The 16707-nt window shown below is 44.2% G+C and overlaps 1 protein-coding gene across 1 annotated transcript in view; it reads left to right on the top strand.

The window, feature by feature from the left end:
- The window catches only part of TMC5 (transmembrane channel like 5), a 95897-nt gene that overhangs the window by 43494 nt on the left and 35696 nt on the right, over window positions 1-16707 (top strand). The window contains exons 5-10 of the mRNA XM_053556247.1: window positions 112-201; window positions 5364-5463; window positions 7662-7749; window positions 8189-8437; window positions 12743-12894; window positions 15587-15731. Coding sequence (XP_053412222.1) covers window positions 112-201; window positions 5364-5463; window positions 7662-7749; window positions 8189-8437; window positions 12743-12894; window positions 15587-15731 — 824 coding nt within the window. The remainder of the gene's footprint in view (window positions 1-111; window positions 202-5363; window positions 5464-7661; window positions 7750-8188; window positions 8438-12742; window positions 12895-15586; window positions 15732-16707) is intronic.

The raw sequence follows: 16707 nt of genomic DNA, 5'->3' as shown, positions 1-16707 counted from the left end.
CAGTCTTAGGAACCCTTACTGAGCGTTATTGACACATGATAACTATTGCAGGCTCAGAAATATCTAGTGTGGTGAGATTAATTGGCAATGTCTCTCTCGTCTTTCTTCTAGTGAACCCTGCTTACATAGGTGAAAGTGGTCCTGTCCGTGCTTATGGAAACCCACCATTGTCTGAAAGTGATTGGCACAAGTCACCCCAAGGTAAGGCTTAATGGACAGCCACCAAAAACTCAACCGTGGAGAAGGAATCTAGTCATCGCCATTTCTTCGTGGCCTCTGGTGCAGCAATTTATGCAGTCCTTGCTTAATTCATCCCAAGGGAGTTTTCTTCTAAACATACAGTTTTTTCTTTTCTGCTTATCATTAGAAATCTTCTGATTGTAAATGACAGAAACCCACCTCAAATGGGCATTGGCCCAAGAAGAATGTATTGGCTCATGTGTTGGGAAGCGTATGAATTGAAAGCAGAAATACTCCCACTACCTAGCAGAGTGCCAGGCACATAGTAGGTATTTCAGAGATAGTTGTTGGATTAAATTTGTTGAAGGAGTTACAGAAGCCAGTGCCCCCTGGACTCTCGTTTTCTATTCATTTCTCATCTTTGCTTGACTCACTTCCTCTTAAACTTGACTCCAGCAGAGTCAAGTGTTGTCCACAGGCCACAGAACATGGCCAATGGCAGCCCACACGAACCCCCAGCTTAGCTACCTCTTTAGGATGTCTTTTTTTCTCCCTGGGTCTGCCCACCAGTGCTGGGAAGGACTCTGGCCAGCCCTACTTGGAGCACATGCCCACACTTGGACCAATCATTTTTACCACAGGGGACAAAACTGGATCATCTGTGTAGGTAGGGATGAAGTGCATTGATCTAACTTTTCTTCAACAGTCATACAGTTATTATGATGGTACAGTGTGGAAACAATCACAGTGGTGAAAGACAGAAGGCTTTGAAATCAGTTAGAAGCTCTGTAAGGTATCACTGTGTGCAGTGATGAAGGTCTGATTGGAGGCAGAGACTGAGAAGTCAAAGGAAGCAACAGGAGTAATCTAGGTAACACTGGAGCCAAAAGGCAAGTTTGTGAACAGCAAAGAATAAACTAATAAGGCCCTCTATATAAAAATGCATATGGAGGCTGGGTGCAGTGACTCATGCCTGTAATTCTACCACTCTGGGAGGCCTAAACAGTAAGATCCCTTGAGCTCAGGAGTTTGAGACCAGCCTGAACAAGAGCAAGACACCAACTCTACTAAAAGTAAAAAAAAATTAGCTGGGCATTGTGGCAGGGGCTGATAGTTACAGATACTAAGAAGACTGAGGCAAGAGAACCACTGGAGCCCAGGACTTTGAGGTTGTTATGAGCTAGGCTGACACCATGGCATTCTAGCCTGGGCAACAGGGTAAGACTTTGTCTCAAACAGAAGAGGAAAAAGAATCACAAAATTGCTTTGAAAGATGGACTAGATGTTGGTGTTGGTGCATAGCTTCCCAAGGGGAGTACTTTGAAGGTGACCTTAGTGATATTCAGCAATGGGGTTTGTAACACTTCTTCTAGGATGGGCTCTCAAACTTAATCGTCAGATCTTGTGTGCGTCTCTGTGTGTTTGCATTTACAAACACATACATACATGGGTATATTTCATAATCCATGTGTATCACAGGGACCCTATGGAAGAAGAGTCCCCAAAAGGCAGAGAGTAGTAAAGAAATAGAGGACCCAGCAAGAGAAAAGATGAACCTTGCTGTCTTCACCATTCTGCTTTGTGTTGGTTCCAATTCTCAAACCATGTACAATTAATTAATTGGTAAGCAGCCTCATGATAAAATGTAGCTTTAGATTGAAAATGGCATAAATGTATTTATGATCTATGCACCAAAGACGTAATAAAAAAAAAACTGGGCAAAGAAAAAAGTAGCTTTAGTTGATTATGCTATGCACCTAGAAAGCACCTAGCACATAGTAGGCACTCATAAACATGAATGAATGAATGAATGAATGAATGAAACATCAGCATCTTGTTCCAGGAAAGGGTTAGGATGAAGTAATCAAGAACAGTGACTTAGCAGTAAAGAGGTTTATTTTTCTCATATAACAAGAAATGTGGAAGGAGTCCAAGGTTTGTATAGCAGCTTCAGCCACAATGCCTTCAAGGTCTGAATCTCCAAGCTCCTTCTATAGCTTCTTTCTCCACCGTCCTTAGCAGCTGAATGTTTATTCCCTTGTTTTCAAAATGGCTATGTCTAGGCATAAAAGAGGAGAAATTCTGAAGGGCAAAGTGTCGCCTTTTAAAGAGCATTTCTGGAAGTCACATATGTCATTGGCTAAAACTGGGCCACAGATTCACCCATAACCACAAAGGAAGGTGGGAGATTTTTAACTGAGGATGGTGTCCACACAGGAAAAGACGTTTCTGCTAGTATGAGAAAAAAGGAGAATGGATATTGGAGGCAGACTATAGCAGTGTCCACCACCCGATGAGCCACTATTCAAGACAAGCAAGAGATAATGAGTGTATCACTATAAACCCATCTGGACTCATGTAGGCATATAACAATGATAAATATAAAATAAAAGTTGAGGCCAGAAGCACTACATTGATAACAAAATCTTGCCCTTTGATTAGGAGGCATTTAGAAGAATCTCTTCTTCCTGTTTCTAGAATTCCACTGTCTTAAATGAAAGATTCTGTTTCTGATCTCCTGCCTAGCTACCGAGACAGAATTCTCGGCAGGAAAAGACACCTCCTCCTGAGAAGACCCCTCTGCGGGTAGATGTGGGAAGTTACGTTGCAATTTGTGGGGGGCTGGCTTTGGTGATCTCATCCTGGTGATCACATCCTGGAGATGTGACTGGTGCATCCTTTGGTGATTGCCGTCACTTTTCCCTGGGAGGCCCCACAGTGCCGGTGTGAGTGCTGTGTGAGGTCTTTGGAAGCCCATCGCAGGGAAGAACAAGGCTTGTAGGAGATAAGAGATGCTGTCTGAAGACCAAGGGAATGAAATTGTCATAGAGGTTGAGAATGTTCCATCTGGGCTGCAAAGCCATCCACCTTCAAATTGGATTTGTCAAGAAAAGGTACTGGTTAACTCAAGCTTCAGCTTGATTTCCTCCGTGTCTGACGTTGACGTGATAGACGCTCAGATTTTCCGCAAAAGGAACGATAAAAAGGGCAACCGAGTGTTACGGTTTTCAACATCTCTGAATGAGTCAATTTCTCAGACCCTTCACCGCCCAGAATGCCTGGGCATGGACGCTTCTTGTTCTTCACATGAAACCATTCAAGGTAGTAAAATCCCGGGAAAGAGGGGGGTTGGGGAGGTGGCCAAGAAGCCTTCCAAGTTGTGTACAAGGTTTTTTGTTACTTTTAAGACATCTAGTAATATAGAACGTTTGGGAGGTGAACTTAGGATGCTGGAGATGAAGGAAGGGACCAGTTGGAGAACTCCCTGCGATTATAACAAAAGCTCACTTTCATCAAGCTTGTTTCATGCTCAGAACACCTGCTTTTGTTATCCATCAGATTTAATTTTATTTACTACCCACGCTGCACCTTTGAGGCAGGCACTTCTATTTGCTTGGTGAGGAAACTGAGGCTCAGAGAAATTCAGTGACGTGCCAGATCTGGGATCCAAATGCGCGTCTGTCTGATTTCCCAGCCAAAGTCGTTAGCCACTGCTCGCCTTGGTCGGATCCCTCCTCATCCTGGCTTCAGGCAACATAGATGCCTCTTGCCGCCAAGAGACCTCCCAGCCTCTCTGCTCCTGACCCCAACAGAGATGTTTTTCTTGTTTTTCCTCCATAATATTCTAGACATAATGTCTAACAGCTCTCAGTGATTTCTGGGAGAAGAGAAAAATCCCTTGGCACCAAAGTATTTTGTGGATTTAGCTCCTTTACTGAAAAAGACTAGGGCATCACTTCTCATGTGGGCGTCTCCCTGCATCTGTTTTTCCCCTTCTCCTTTCTTCCTCTCAGTCTACTCACTCTTCCCACTCAGAAGAGACATAATTTCCATGTCTCCAGCAGAGCTCTTTGAGGGATTTCCCTTCTACCTAAAGCATGTTATTAAAATGAGCCTGGTGCTTTCTCCTGGGTGTTCCAGCTCAGTGCTAGGCCCATGGAGCCAGCCGGCTCCCTGTGCTCCTTAGCCACCGCCAGCACATCACTGTCCTGCTGGACTCCAGCTGGCTTTACTCACTGGTGCAAGATGGTGACAGTATTCCAGTATCACATGCAGACACACAATATCCAAAGGAAGAAGGTTCTGCCTTTTTCATGCTTTTTGCTTTTATATGAGAAGGAAGAGAACTTCTCCAAGAAACTTTCCAGCAGACCACCCCTCAGAGAACATTGGCCAACCCCGTGTCACATGCCTGTGCTTAAACCAATTGCCTGCGTTGGATGGTGGGTGGTGGGAGTTGGACAGGACTATTGGGATTGGCTTAGACTCACTGAGACCTGCTCCCACCCCACAAGAAAGCTCAGGGTCATGTGAGAGAGGGGGTAGATTCCTAACCACAATTGGGGTGGAGGCTCACATCTGTAATCCTAGCACTCTGGAAGGCCGAGGCGGGTCGATTGCTTGAGCTTAGGAGTTCAAGACCAGCCTGAGCAAGAGAGAGACCCTGTCTCTATTAAAAAAAGAAAAATTAGCCTGGCATTGTGGTGGCACCTGTAGTCCCAGCTACTCAGGAGGCTGAGGCAAGGGGCTCACGTAAGCCCAACAGTTTAAGGTTGCTGTGAGCTGTGATGCCATGGCACTGTATCCAGGATGACAAAGTGAGACTGTCTCAAAAAATAAATAAATAAATAACCACAATTGTGATTCTATTAACAAGAAGAGAATGATTTGGGGGTAGGTGACCAGGAGCATCCACAACCATTGACTGAAAATATGAACATGAGTTAGTAGGAGAAGAGGAGGGAGTCGTTGCAGTTAGGTGGAAGAGCATATAGCAATAGTCAAGGAGTGGAAAGGAGGCACTTGGGCCTGGGTTCGGGGTTGGGGGGCAGTGGGACAGCAAAAGGAAGCAACCTGGCATGTTAAGGCGAGAACAAAGGGGTAGGCTGACCAAACATGCAGGATCTTGTTGGCTTTACAAAATGTTTTTTGTCATGAGAAAGAGAAAAATATTAAATTGGAAGAGAGTGCAACCATTATCATTTGCTCTAGCTTTGAGCTTTAGCACATATATATGTCTTCTTGTTGTTTTCCTTGGTGAGCTGTGGGGATCCCCAATATTATTCTTCCCCTGTGCTCTTATAAAAATATCCCCTACCTTCAGCACTGTACTTTAAAATGTTATGATCCTATTAAAGAAAAAAGAAACAAAACTCCATTTATTTATTTTCTTTTTTCTGCAGAACAAAAGTTAATTGCATCTCTGATACCCATGACATCCAGAGACAGAATTAAAGCCATCAGGAACCAGCCAAGAACCATGGAGGAGAAAAGGAACCTTAGGTATGGATCAAAAACTTCTCTTTTTTCCCGGAATTCATGTGAACCTCAGGCTTCTACTTTTGTCCCATCTCAAAAAGATAAGAAACAAATAATGTGGGAGAAGAGACAAATCTTCCTTACAGAAGAATTCTAAATAACCTGGGTAGGTACTCCTCTCTCCCATGATGAGAAGGACATGTCCCTTCTGTGGTGTTCTCTCCTAAAACCCTTAACTCCAGTGTAAACAGGGAAAACATCAGGCAAATCACAACTGAAGGACCTTCTACAACTGCTGAAGTCATCAAAACCAAGGAAAGTCTGAGAAAACATGGTAGCTAAGAAGATTCTAAGAAGACATAACAAATATATGCAATGTGGTACCTGGATAGGATTCTGGAATTTAAAGAATGCACATCAGTGGGAAAAATAGTAAAAATCTCAATAGCCTGGAGTTCAGGTAATAGTAATGTACCAACCTCAGTTTCTTAGTTTTGTTGGAAACTTACATGGAAAGGTAAGGTGTTGAGAGGGGAGGCTGGTGAGTCTCTGCCTTTGCGTCTTCACTAAATCTCAAACTACTCTAAAATAAATAGTTTACTTTGCAAAACAAAAAAAGGAAGGCTGTAGATATTTCTGAGTCCAGCAATTCAAAAACAAGGATGAGGGCCATTTGAGCCCTCAGATATTACATTAATTATTTTTTTCTTTATTTTTTTATTAAATCATAGCTGTGTACATTAATGCAGTCATGGGGTACTATTACATGAGTTATTCCTCAATCTTTTTCTTTTTCCTTTTTGCAATTTGTAATAGTCGGCAGACACTAGTAGAGTGGATGTAACAATTGCTTATAAATGATTAAGGATTTAGTTTTTCCTAAGGTTTCAAAGATCAACCTCAAAACCCAGCAGGGATTTGTCACTAAGGAACTCATGAGTGGCAGAAAGAAAATCAAGCCAAATCAAGATGGAAGAAGATTGCAAGGGGAGGACCAAAAAGATCTGGTCTGTCCCAATCTTCTGGGGCAAAAAGGGGGGTGCGGTGGGGGCAGATTTGAGCTGAGCATTGAAAAAACAGTGAGGTGGAAGTAGGCATTTGAGGCCGACCAAAGAAAGCCAGGAAAGGACCAGAACACAGTAGATGCAGTGAGTTCATGGAAGGGTAAAGACATCAACTGCGACTGGGTCTTTCTCCGAACATTCTTCTATTTCAAATTCTGCCCAGTTCCCTCTGTCACACAATAAGGGCCTCCAAGGTTTTATGGTAGGGTTTCTCAACCTCAGTATAGCTGACATCCTCGGGCTGTTGTGGGGGCTGTCCTGGTCATTGCAGGATGTTTAGCAGCACCACTGGCCTCTACCCAGTAGATACCAGCAGTACCCCCCATTCCAGTCTGATAACCAAAAAAGTCTCCAGGCATTACTGGTTGTCCCATAGGGGCCAAAATCGCTCCAGGTCTCCTCCATATTATCATTCATATCCTCTAATTTTTCCTTTGCTCATTCTGTTCCACCCTGACCTCCTTGCTGTTCTGCCCCCGTTTGGGGCTTTTTTTTGAGACAGAGTCTCACTATGTTGCCCTCAGTAGAGTGCCGTAGCATCACTGCTCACAGCAACCTTGAACTCTTGGGCTTAAGCGATTCTCTTGCCTCAGCCTCCCAAGTAGCTGGAACTACAGGTGCTCACCACAATGCCCGGCTATTTTTTGGTTGCAGTTGTCATTGTTGTTTAGCAGGCCCAGGCTGGGCTCAAACCTGCTGGCTTTGGTGTATGTAGCCAGTGCCCTACTCACTGAGCTGTGGACACTGAGCCCATTAGGGGCTTTTTGTTGGCCATTCCATGTGCATCGGACATTGCCACATTCATATGACCAATCCCTCCTCTCCTTTTAACAGGATGAGGCTGAGATATCATTGTATTTCACATTTTAATCCTGTCCCTGCACCATTATTTTTTATCTCTTTGCTCTGTTTTTTTCTTTTTCTTTCTAATGGTGCAAATCACCTTCTCATATACTCTAGTTAGTCCATTTTGTTATGATGTTTATCGTTTATTGTCTTTCCCTTCCCATCCCAACAAGGATGTTGGCTCCATGGGCTGAGGAAATTGATCTCTTACCACCTGGAACCGTGCCTGGCACAATGGGCACTCAGTAACTATTTCTTGAATGAATGAGTTACAACATTGGTATCTCTCATTTTCTTCTGCTTTTCTCACAGGAAAATAGTTGACAAAGAAAAAAGTAAACAGTCCCATCGTAGGCGTGAGCTCAATTGCTGCGCTCAGTGTGTAAACTCCATTTCACAAGTAAGTCAGGCTTTTTCATAGTCAGGAGAATGGGCACAGCAAGAGAGTGAAAAGAAGGAGGGAGGGAAGTGAGGAGAAAGAGGCCGAAGAGAAAGATGAATCAATATTCAGGGTGATTTCATTGCTCGGAGCCATTAGGTCAGTATTGGTGTGGAGAAACCAGGCAGGCATAAGGAAAATCTAAGAGGATGCTTAGTTAGTTGGCCATCTGGGCCGCTGAGCAGCGCCTTCCTCAACCACAAACCTGGGAAGTTAATACCACCTTAGAGGGTAGTTGTGAGGATTAAATGAGATAATATTTGTAGATATGCTTAACACTGTGCCTGGCACATAGTACTGCTCTAGAAATGGTGGCTGTGTTTACTATTAGGTTACCTGCTCGGTAGATGTTTGTTGCATAAATATCAAGCCATCCACTTTGCATCCCACCCAACTCCAGGCTTATCAGAAATCCAAGAACAGCCTATCGGAAATCCTCAATTCCATCAGCCTATGGCAGAAGACGTTCAAGGTCATTGGAGGCAAGTTTGGCACCAGCGTCCTCTCCTATTTCAACTTTCTGAGATGGCTTTTGAAGTTCAACATCTTCTCGTTCATCGTGAACTTCAGTTTCATTATAATCCCTCAGTTAACCTTGGCTGAAAAGAACACCCTCCAGTTCACTGGACTGGAGTTTTTCACTGGGGCAGTAAGTTCTCTATTTCCCTGATCCCAAGTTTACCAACTCAGAAACCCAGCAAGTGACTTACCTTGCTGGTCACCCACTTAGACCTCTCATTTTGCCTGGGGGCCAATTGGATGGGGAAAGGTGTTGTTTAAGGTTTTTTTGGCGGGGCGTGCTGTCTCATACCTATAATCCTAGCATTCTGGGAGGTGGAGGCAGGAGGCTCCCTTGAGCTCAGGAGTTCAGACCAGCCTGAGGAAAAGCAAGACCCTGTCTCTACTAAAAATAGAAAAATTCTGGGCCTCCCCAACAACAATGACAACTACAACTAATATATATAGCCAGGCATTGTGGCAGGTGGCCTGTAGTCCTAGCTACTTGGGAGGCTGAGGCAAGAGAATCGCTTAAGCCCAGGAGTTGGAGGTTGCTGTGAGCTGTGATGCCACAGCACTCTACCCAGGGTGACAGCTTGAGGCTCTGTCTCAAAATAAATAAATTAAAGAAAGAAAAAGAAGGAAGGAAGGAAAGAAGGAAATAAAGGCAAGATTATCTGGGCACGGTGGTGGATGCCTATAGTCCCAGTTACTTAGAAAGCTGAGGCAGGAGGATTGCTTGAACCCAGGAGTCTGAGGTTGGTGTGAGCTAGGCTGATGCCACAGCACTCTAGCCTGGGCAACAGAGTGAGACTCTATCTTAAAAAAAAAGCGGGGGTGGGGGTGGGGGTGGAGTTTTCTTTCACAGTAATATATAGGCATCATAGTAGATTTTCTGTCTCCAGAGGTGACCACCATCGTAGTATACAATATAGTATATGGATAGCATATGGAAAGGAGAAGTGAGCTAGATGCTTGGGACACTAAGTAATCATAAGAAACACTGGTAACATCTCAGTAATATAACACCTTGGTGGTTGGGCGGTGCCTGTGGCTCAAGGAATAGGGTGCCGGCCCCATATATGAGGGGTGGTGGGTTCAAGCCAGGCCCTGGCCAAAACTACGAAAAAAAATAACACCTTGGTGGTAAGGGCATGGGAAAGGGTTTCGGCTCTCAATATGAGAACATGAGAGCTCCCGAGACGAGAGCATCAGGGATTGGCAGTCTCTACACCTGTGGTGCAAGAGCCACGAGGTGTAAGAAGCTGCAGAAGGCAGCGAGAGAGCGGACGAACATTCTCACTGATCCGCTCACTCACCCTGACCATTTCACTTCTCCCGCCTGCAGAACGCCTGCATGGCGTTTCTCTATGAAAGACTGCTAAGATTCATTCTCTTACTAAGACTGCTTCTCTTTTTCAGTCTTTCCCTCTTTCTCCCTTCTGCTGAGGCAAATAGCCCGTAAGCACCTAAGGATAATTGTTCCCGAGCAAGATAATAGCATAGCGGTCCGTGTCTGGACCATAGATAAGCCGGGTGGGAGACCTGGCCAGTCCTGGCCCCCCACACACCATGAACAGCTTGTTTATGTTGTTATCCACATTTCTCTTTTCTGACAATTTTTTTTTTTTTTTTTTTTTTTTAGTCAGAGTCTCACTCTCTCACTCTGGGTAGAGTGCCATGGCATCATCATAGCTCACAGCAACCTCAAACTCTTGGGCTTGAGCAATCCTCTTGCCTCAGCCTCCTGAGTAGCTGAACATACAGGCACTCACCACAAAGTGTGGCTACTTTTTCTAGTTTTAGTAGAGACCAGGTCTCAGTCTTGCTCAGGCTGGTCTCAAACTCCTGAGCTCAAGTGATCCTCCCGCCTCGGCCTCCCAGAGTGCTAGGATTACGGGTGCGAGTCACTGCACCTGGCCTTGTCTTTCCCCTAATGATATAGTGGACATCTCTTCTTGTTGATATTTATAGATCTATGCTTTCTTTTTTAATATTTATCTCTACAAAGTACAAGGCTCCCTTTGAAACATTCCTACTGTAGATAGAAGAGAACTAAGAAAGTTCATTTTACCTCTCTTCCCTGGTTCTACTATTTTTAGACTGTGTTTACTTTCTTTGCAAACACTGATAATAGATAGGTAGGTAGATGATAGATACATAATCATAATTTTAAAACTAAAAAAAGGTTAGGATTTTGCTATATGTCTTATTCTATGGTGATGTGGAAGGGATTAAGCAATCTTAAAAGCTTTTTGCAGAATGTCATGAGAGCCAGGCTCCTATCACACTCACTACTCGGAAATAACTCTATACATCTGAAAAGGTCTCTCTTGACTTATCTACAAAAAGTACCATATTACTTTTTTTTTTGAGACAGGGTCCTAGCAGTCTGGGAGGCCAAGACAGGTAGATTGCTTGAGCTCAGGAGTTCGAGACCAGCCTGAGCAAGAGCAAGACCCTGTCTCTATCAAAAAACAAAAACAAAAAACTAATGGGGCATTGTTGTGGCTGCCTATGGGCCCAGCTACTTGGGAGGTTGAGGCAAGGGGATCACTTGAGCCCAATAGTTTGAGGTTGCTGAGAGCTATGATAGCACAGCACTCCATTCAGGGCAACAGAGACTCTGTCTCAAAAAAATATAAAAAGCATAATTATTGTGTACATTTTCTCTTTCATTTTTTCTCATTACTATTTTCTTTTATATATTTGCATGTAGGGAGCATTTTATTAGGAAAAATTTCAAAGATACAGAAAAATAAACACCCGTATACTCACTATATAGATTTTTTTTTTTTTTTTTTTTTGCAGTTTTTGGCCAGGGCCTGGTTTGAACCCACCGCCTCCAGTATATAGGGTCTGCACCCTACTCCTTGAGCCACAGGTGCTGCCCACTATATAGATTTTAAATTGCTGTATTTGTTTTATTTTATTTCTGGAAGCATTTACAAATAACTTACTTCAGGACATTTTACTCTGAAATTCTTCAACATGCATTTCTTTTCTTTCTTTCTTTTTTTTCTTGAGACAGAGTCTCACTTTGTCTCCCTCGGTAGAGTGCTATGGTGTTATAACTCACAACAACCTCATTCTCTTGGGTTCAAGTGATCCTCTTGCCTAAGCCTCCTGAGTCACTAGAACTGCAGGCACCTGCCACATCATCCCACTAATTTTTCTATTTTTAGTAGAGAAGGGGTCCCACTCTTGCTGAGGCTGGTCTAGAACTCCTGAGCTCAAGCAATCCACCTGCCTCAGCCTCCCAGAGTGCTAGGATTACAGGTGTGAGCCACTATGCCCAACAAGCATTTCTGAAAAATAAGGACACTTTCCAGGTCAGACACAGTGGCTCATGCGTGTAATAGAAGCACTCTGGGGGTGGCACCTGTGGCTCAATGGAGTAGGGCGCCAGCCCCATATGCTGGAGGTGGCGGGTTCAAACCCAGCCCCATCCAAAAACTGCAAAAAAAAAAAAGACATACTAAAAGGTAAACTGTTAAAAAAAAAAAAAAAAAAGAAGCACTCTGGGCGCATTGCTTGAGCTCACAAGTTTGAAATCAGCCTGAGCAAGAGCAAGACCCTGCTTCTACCAAAAAAAGAAAAAAAAAAAAAAAAAAAGTCCACTGTTGTCCAAGCTACTCGGGAGGTTAAGGCAAGATGATTGCTTAAGCCCAAGAATTTGAGGTTGCTGTGAGCTATGACAATAGGGCACTCTACCCAGAGTGACACAGAGAGACTCTGACTCTAAACTTTAAAAAAAAGGACACTTTTCTGCAGCTACAATACCCTTATCATGTCTAACAAAATCAAACATTAATATTATTTAAAATCCAAGTCATTGAAATTTTCCCAATTTTTTAATAGACAAAATATATCTTTTATAATTTGTTCAGATCAAAGATCAGATTTTTGCATCCTGTTGCTTTTTCTCCTTACATCTCTACTAACCTAGAATTAATCTTTCAGTCCCAGCAGTGGCTTTATATAGAAACTGGATCAGTTGTCCTGTAGTTTCCAGTGTCCTACACCTTTTGGAATTGTCTGATTATTTCCTTGTTGTCTCTTTCATTTGTTTCTCTGGCTCCTTATGTCCTGTGAGCTGAACTGCAGACCTGAAGGCTTCATTTGTTCCCTAATAAGCATGTTTGGTTATAATACTTATTAGGTGACGCAGGCACATAGTGCCCGGCTATGTTGCTCCTGCTGATGTTTCACTTGGTCACTGGGTCCAGGTGTTTACAGCTGGATGTCTTCATTTTAAAGTAACATTGGTTTGGGATTCCCAGTCTGAGAGCCGAGTGATAAAGAGTCTAGGTTCTCAGTGACCTCAGATGGGTGCCTCTTTCATGGAAATCTACATGTCTACATTTCTCACATTCAGAAGAGGTCAACTCTGCTGACCACAGTCACTCGTTTTCTCAAAAGATCCACCTAACTTAGGGTTTATTGTCCCTTTCAGGGTTATTTTAGGGACACGGTGATGTACTATGGCTTTTACACCAATTCCACCATCCGGCGTGGGGCCAGTGGGGCATCCTACAACATGCAGCTGGCCTACATCTTCACAATTGGAGTTTGCCTGGTCATCTGCTTTTTCAGTTTGCTCTTCAGGTATGGAGTGTCTGCATGTCCTGATTCTGAGGCTTATTTTAGAGTTAGGCAAAAATCCAAGAAACTTGAATCATACCTGGGAATAGTTTCTCTGCACTCTCGGCTTTCTATTCCTTGTCTTGCAACATAAAATACGTCTTTAGAAGAGAGGTTTTCCTGTGCTTTTAAAGAAATCTGTCAGGGCGGCACTTGTGGCTCAAAGGGGTAGGGCGCCAGCCCCATATGCCAGAGGTGGTGGGTTCAAACCCAGCCCTGGCCAAAAACTGCAAAAAAGAAAAAAAAAGAAAGAAATCTGTCAGTCTGCATATACAGATGTGATGACCCAAGCAATGATATAGACAGAAGAATAGGATGGGCAATGTCGCAATGTCACACAAGAGGTCAGACAAGAGGTCCACATGGAAAATACACACACTGGCTGGGTGCCTGTAGCTCAGTGGTTAGGACACCAGCCACATACACCGGGCCTGGTGAGTTCAAATCCAGCTGGGGCCTGCTAAACAAACAAAATAGCCGGGCATTGTGGTGAGTGCGTGTAGTCCCAGCTAATCAAGGAGGCCGAGGCAAGAGAATCGCTTAAGCCCAAGAGTTTGAAGTTGCTGTGAGCTGTGATGCCACCACACTCTTCCAAGGGTGACAATAGTGAAACTCTGTCTCCTTTAAAAAAGGAGCCGGTGGGGAGGGGGGGCGGGGGGGAGGTGGGGGGTGCGGCTCGGCACCTGTAGCTCAAGCGGCTGGGCACCAGCCACATACACCAGAGCTGGCAGGGTTGAATCCAGCCCGAGCCTGCAGAGCAACAATGACAGCTGCAACCAAAAAATAGCTGGGTGTTGTGGCAGGCACCTGTAGTCCCAGCTACTTGGGAGGCTGAGGCAAGAGAATCAATTAAGCCCAAGAGTGTGAGGTTGCTGTGAGCTGTGCCGCCACAGTACTCTACCAAGGGCGACACACTGGAACTCTGTCTCAAAAAAACCCAAACAAACAAACAAAAAAGGAAAATACACAATAACAAAAGTGTTCAACCTCCATATGAATTTGCTAGGGTGCAAGGAACCACACACTGGGTGGCTTAAACCGTAGAAATTTATTTACTCACAGTTCTGGAGCCCAGAAGTCCAAGATCAGGGTGTGAGCAGGGTTGTTTTCTCTCAGGCCTCTCTTCTTAGCTTGTAGATGGCCCCTTTTCTTCCTTGTGTCTTTACTTGATCTTCCCTTGGCACATGTCTATGCCCTAATGGATTAGGACCCACTCTAATAACTTCATTTTTAACTTAAAGACCTCCAAACAGTTATATTCTGAGGTCCTGGGGGTTAGGGTTTTCATATATGGATTTGGTGGTGGGGAGGAGACAATTCAGCCCATAACCACCTCACTTCCAGGACACTAATTCAAAGTAAAATGAGATTTTGTCCCATTCTGTCCAACTAGGAAGTGTTTCTCAAATTTCTGTTACTGAGTGGCAGCAAATTTCAGAACTGCAGTAGCCACTTTTTTCAGCATTTATTTTGTGCCAGGCTTGCACTAAGTGCTTGCTGAGCCTGAGATATCCCATAATAATAACAGCTACCTTGATCAAGAGCTTGCTGCTCTAAGTGCTCAACTGACTCTTGTGGAAGGCTGAATAATCTGCCTCTAACCCCCTAAATGTCCTTGGCTTAATTTCTGGAACTTGTGATTATGTTACTTTACATGGCAAAAGATGCTACAGATGTGATTAAGTATCTTAAAATGGGGAGACTATCCAGATGGTCCCCGTGGACTCACAAGAGACCTTACAAAAGGGAGGCAAGAGGTCAGAGAGAGAGATAGAAAGAGTGGCTGGCTCTCTGGCTGGCTTTTGGGATGGAGGAGGTGGCCATAAGCCAAGGAATAAGGACGGCTTCTAAGAAGCCAGAAAGAGCAAGGAACTGGACTCATCTCTAGACCCACCAGAAGGAACACAGCCCTGCCAACACTTCCTTTTAGTTCTGTAAGACATATTTTCTGACTTTTGACCTCCAGAAGTGTAAGATACATTTGTGTTATTTTTTTATTTTTATTTTTGTAGAGACAGAGTCTCACTTTATGGCCCTCGGTAGAGTGCCGTGGCCTCACACAGCTCATAGCAACCTCCAACTCCTGGGCTTAAGTGATTCTCTTGCCTCAGCCTCCCGAGTAGCTGGCACCACAAGTGCCCGCCACAACACCCGGCTATTTTTTGGTTGCAGTTTGGCCAGGGCCGGGTTTGAACCCGCCACCCTCGGTATATGGGGCCGGCGCCTTACCGACTGAGCCACAGGCGCAGCCCCACATTTGTGTTATTTTAAGCCACTAAGCTGGGAGTAATTTGTTACAGCAAAAAACTGTAAACTGAAAACTGTTAGAAAACAAACACAATTCTTGTAACAACTCTGAGAGGTTGGTACTGTTGTTATCACCAGATGGGGGAAACTGAGGCTAAGAACAGCCAATAGGACAAAGATCTCTCAGTTGGCAAATCCAGGATGCCAAGCCAGCCATGTGTGATCCCAAAGCCAGGACTGGCTCTTCAGCATTACGCTTGTGACCACACCTTCCAGACCAGACAAAGAGCTTGGGGCTGACTCTTTCATGTTGCCTTTCACCATTAATGATAGGACTGTCCTTTGTTTAATCCCCACACTCCCCAATACCTGCTGTAATAACTCTTGGTTTGGTTTCTGCCTTCCCTAGCATGGCCAAGTATTTTCGGAACAACTTCATTAATCCCCACATTTACTCCCGAGGGATTGCAAAACTTATTTTTTGCTGGGACTTCACTGTCACCCATGAAAATGCTGTGAAACTAAAACAGAAGAATCTCAGCACTGAGATAAGGGTAAGACAAGCTCACTCTACCCAACACCTTCCTTTGACCAGTATCCTTGCCTTCTCCAGTATGGCTGTAACTTTCTGCACATAATAATGGGTTGTTGGGTGGTGCCTGTGGCTCAGTGAGTAGGGCGCCAGCCCAATTACCGAGGGTGGGGGGTTCAAACCCAGCCCCAGCTGAACTGCAACAAAAAAATGCCAGGTGTTGTGGTGGGTGCCTGTAGTCCCAGCTACTTGGGAGGCTGAGGCAAGAGAATCGCTTAAGCCCAGGAACTGGAGGTTGCTGTGAGCTGTGTGATGCCGTGGCACTCTACCGAGGGCAATAAAATGAGACTCTGTCTCTACAGTAATAATAATAATAATGAGTTGTTGTACAGAACTGAAATATGTCCGATAGCTATGAAAAAATGAATTATTGTTTTATTGCCCATGAGATTTGCAAAATTTAAAATATTTGTAATGCCTGGTTCTGGTGATGGTGTAGAGAAATGGACATTTTCACATGACAAGGTGGGTTTGTAACTGGTGCAACCTTTCTGGAGACCGATTTAGTGATTTATATCAAACTGTTAAATGTACATGCTTCTTGCCTTCACAAGTTCTACATTTAAAATTTTATTCTAGGCCAGGCCTAATAGTATAATTCCAGCACTTTGGAAAGCTGAGGTGGGAAGATCACTTGAAGCCAGGAGTTGGAGACCAACCTGGGCAATTTAGCCAGACCATGTTTCTAAAAATATATATTTAAGAAATTAGCCAGGGACTGGGTGCAGTGGCTCACACTTGTAATTCTAGCACTCTAGGAGCCCAAGGCAGGTGTATTGCTTGAGCTCAGGAGTTTGAGACCAGCCTAAGCAAAAGAAAGACCCTATCTCTACTAAGAATAGAAAAAACTAGTCAGGCATTGCTGTGGGCACCACTGGTCCCAGCTACTCAGGAGGCTGAGGCAAGGGGATCTACTGAGCCCAAGAGTTTGAGGTTGC

This window comes from Nycticebus coucang, chromosome 12, assembly GCF_027406575.1.
Source record: "Nycticebus coucang isolate mNycCou1 chromosome 12, mNycCou1.pri, whole genome shotgun sequence".
NCBI classification, from domain to species: Eukaryota; Metazoa; Chordata; class Mammalia; order Primates; family Lorisidae; genus Nycticebus; species Nycticebus coucang.
This window is presented reverse-complemented; position numbering and strand designations above follow the sequence as displayed.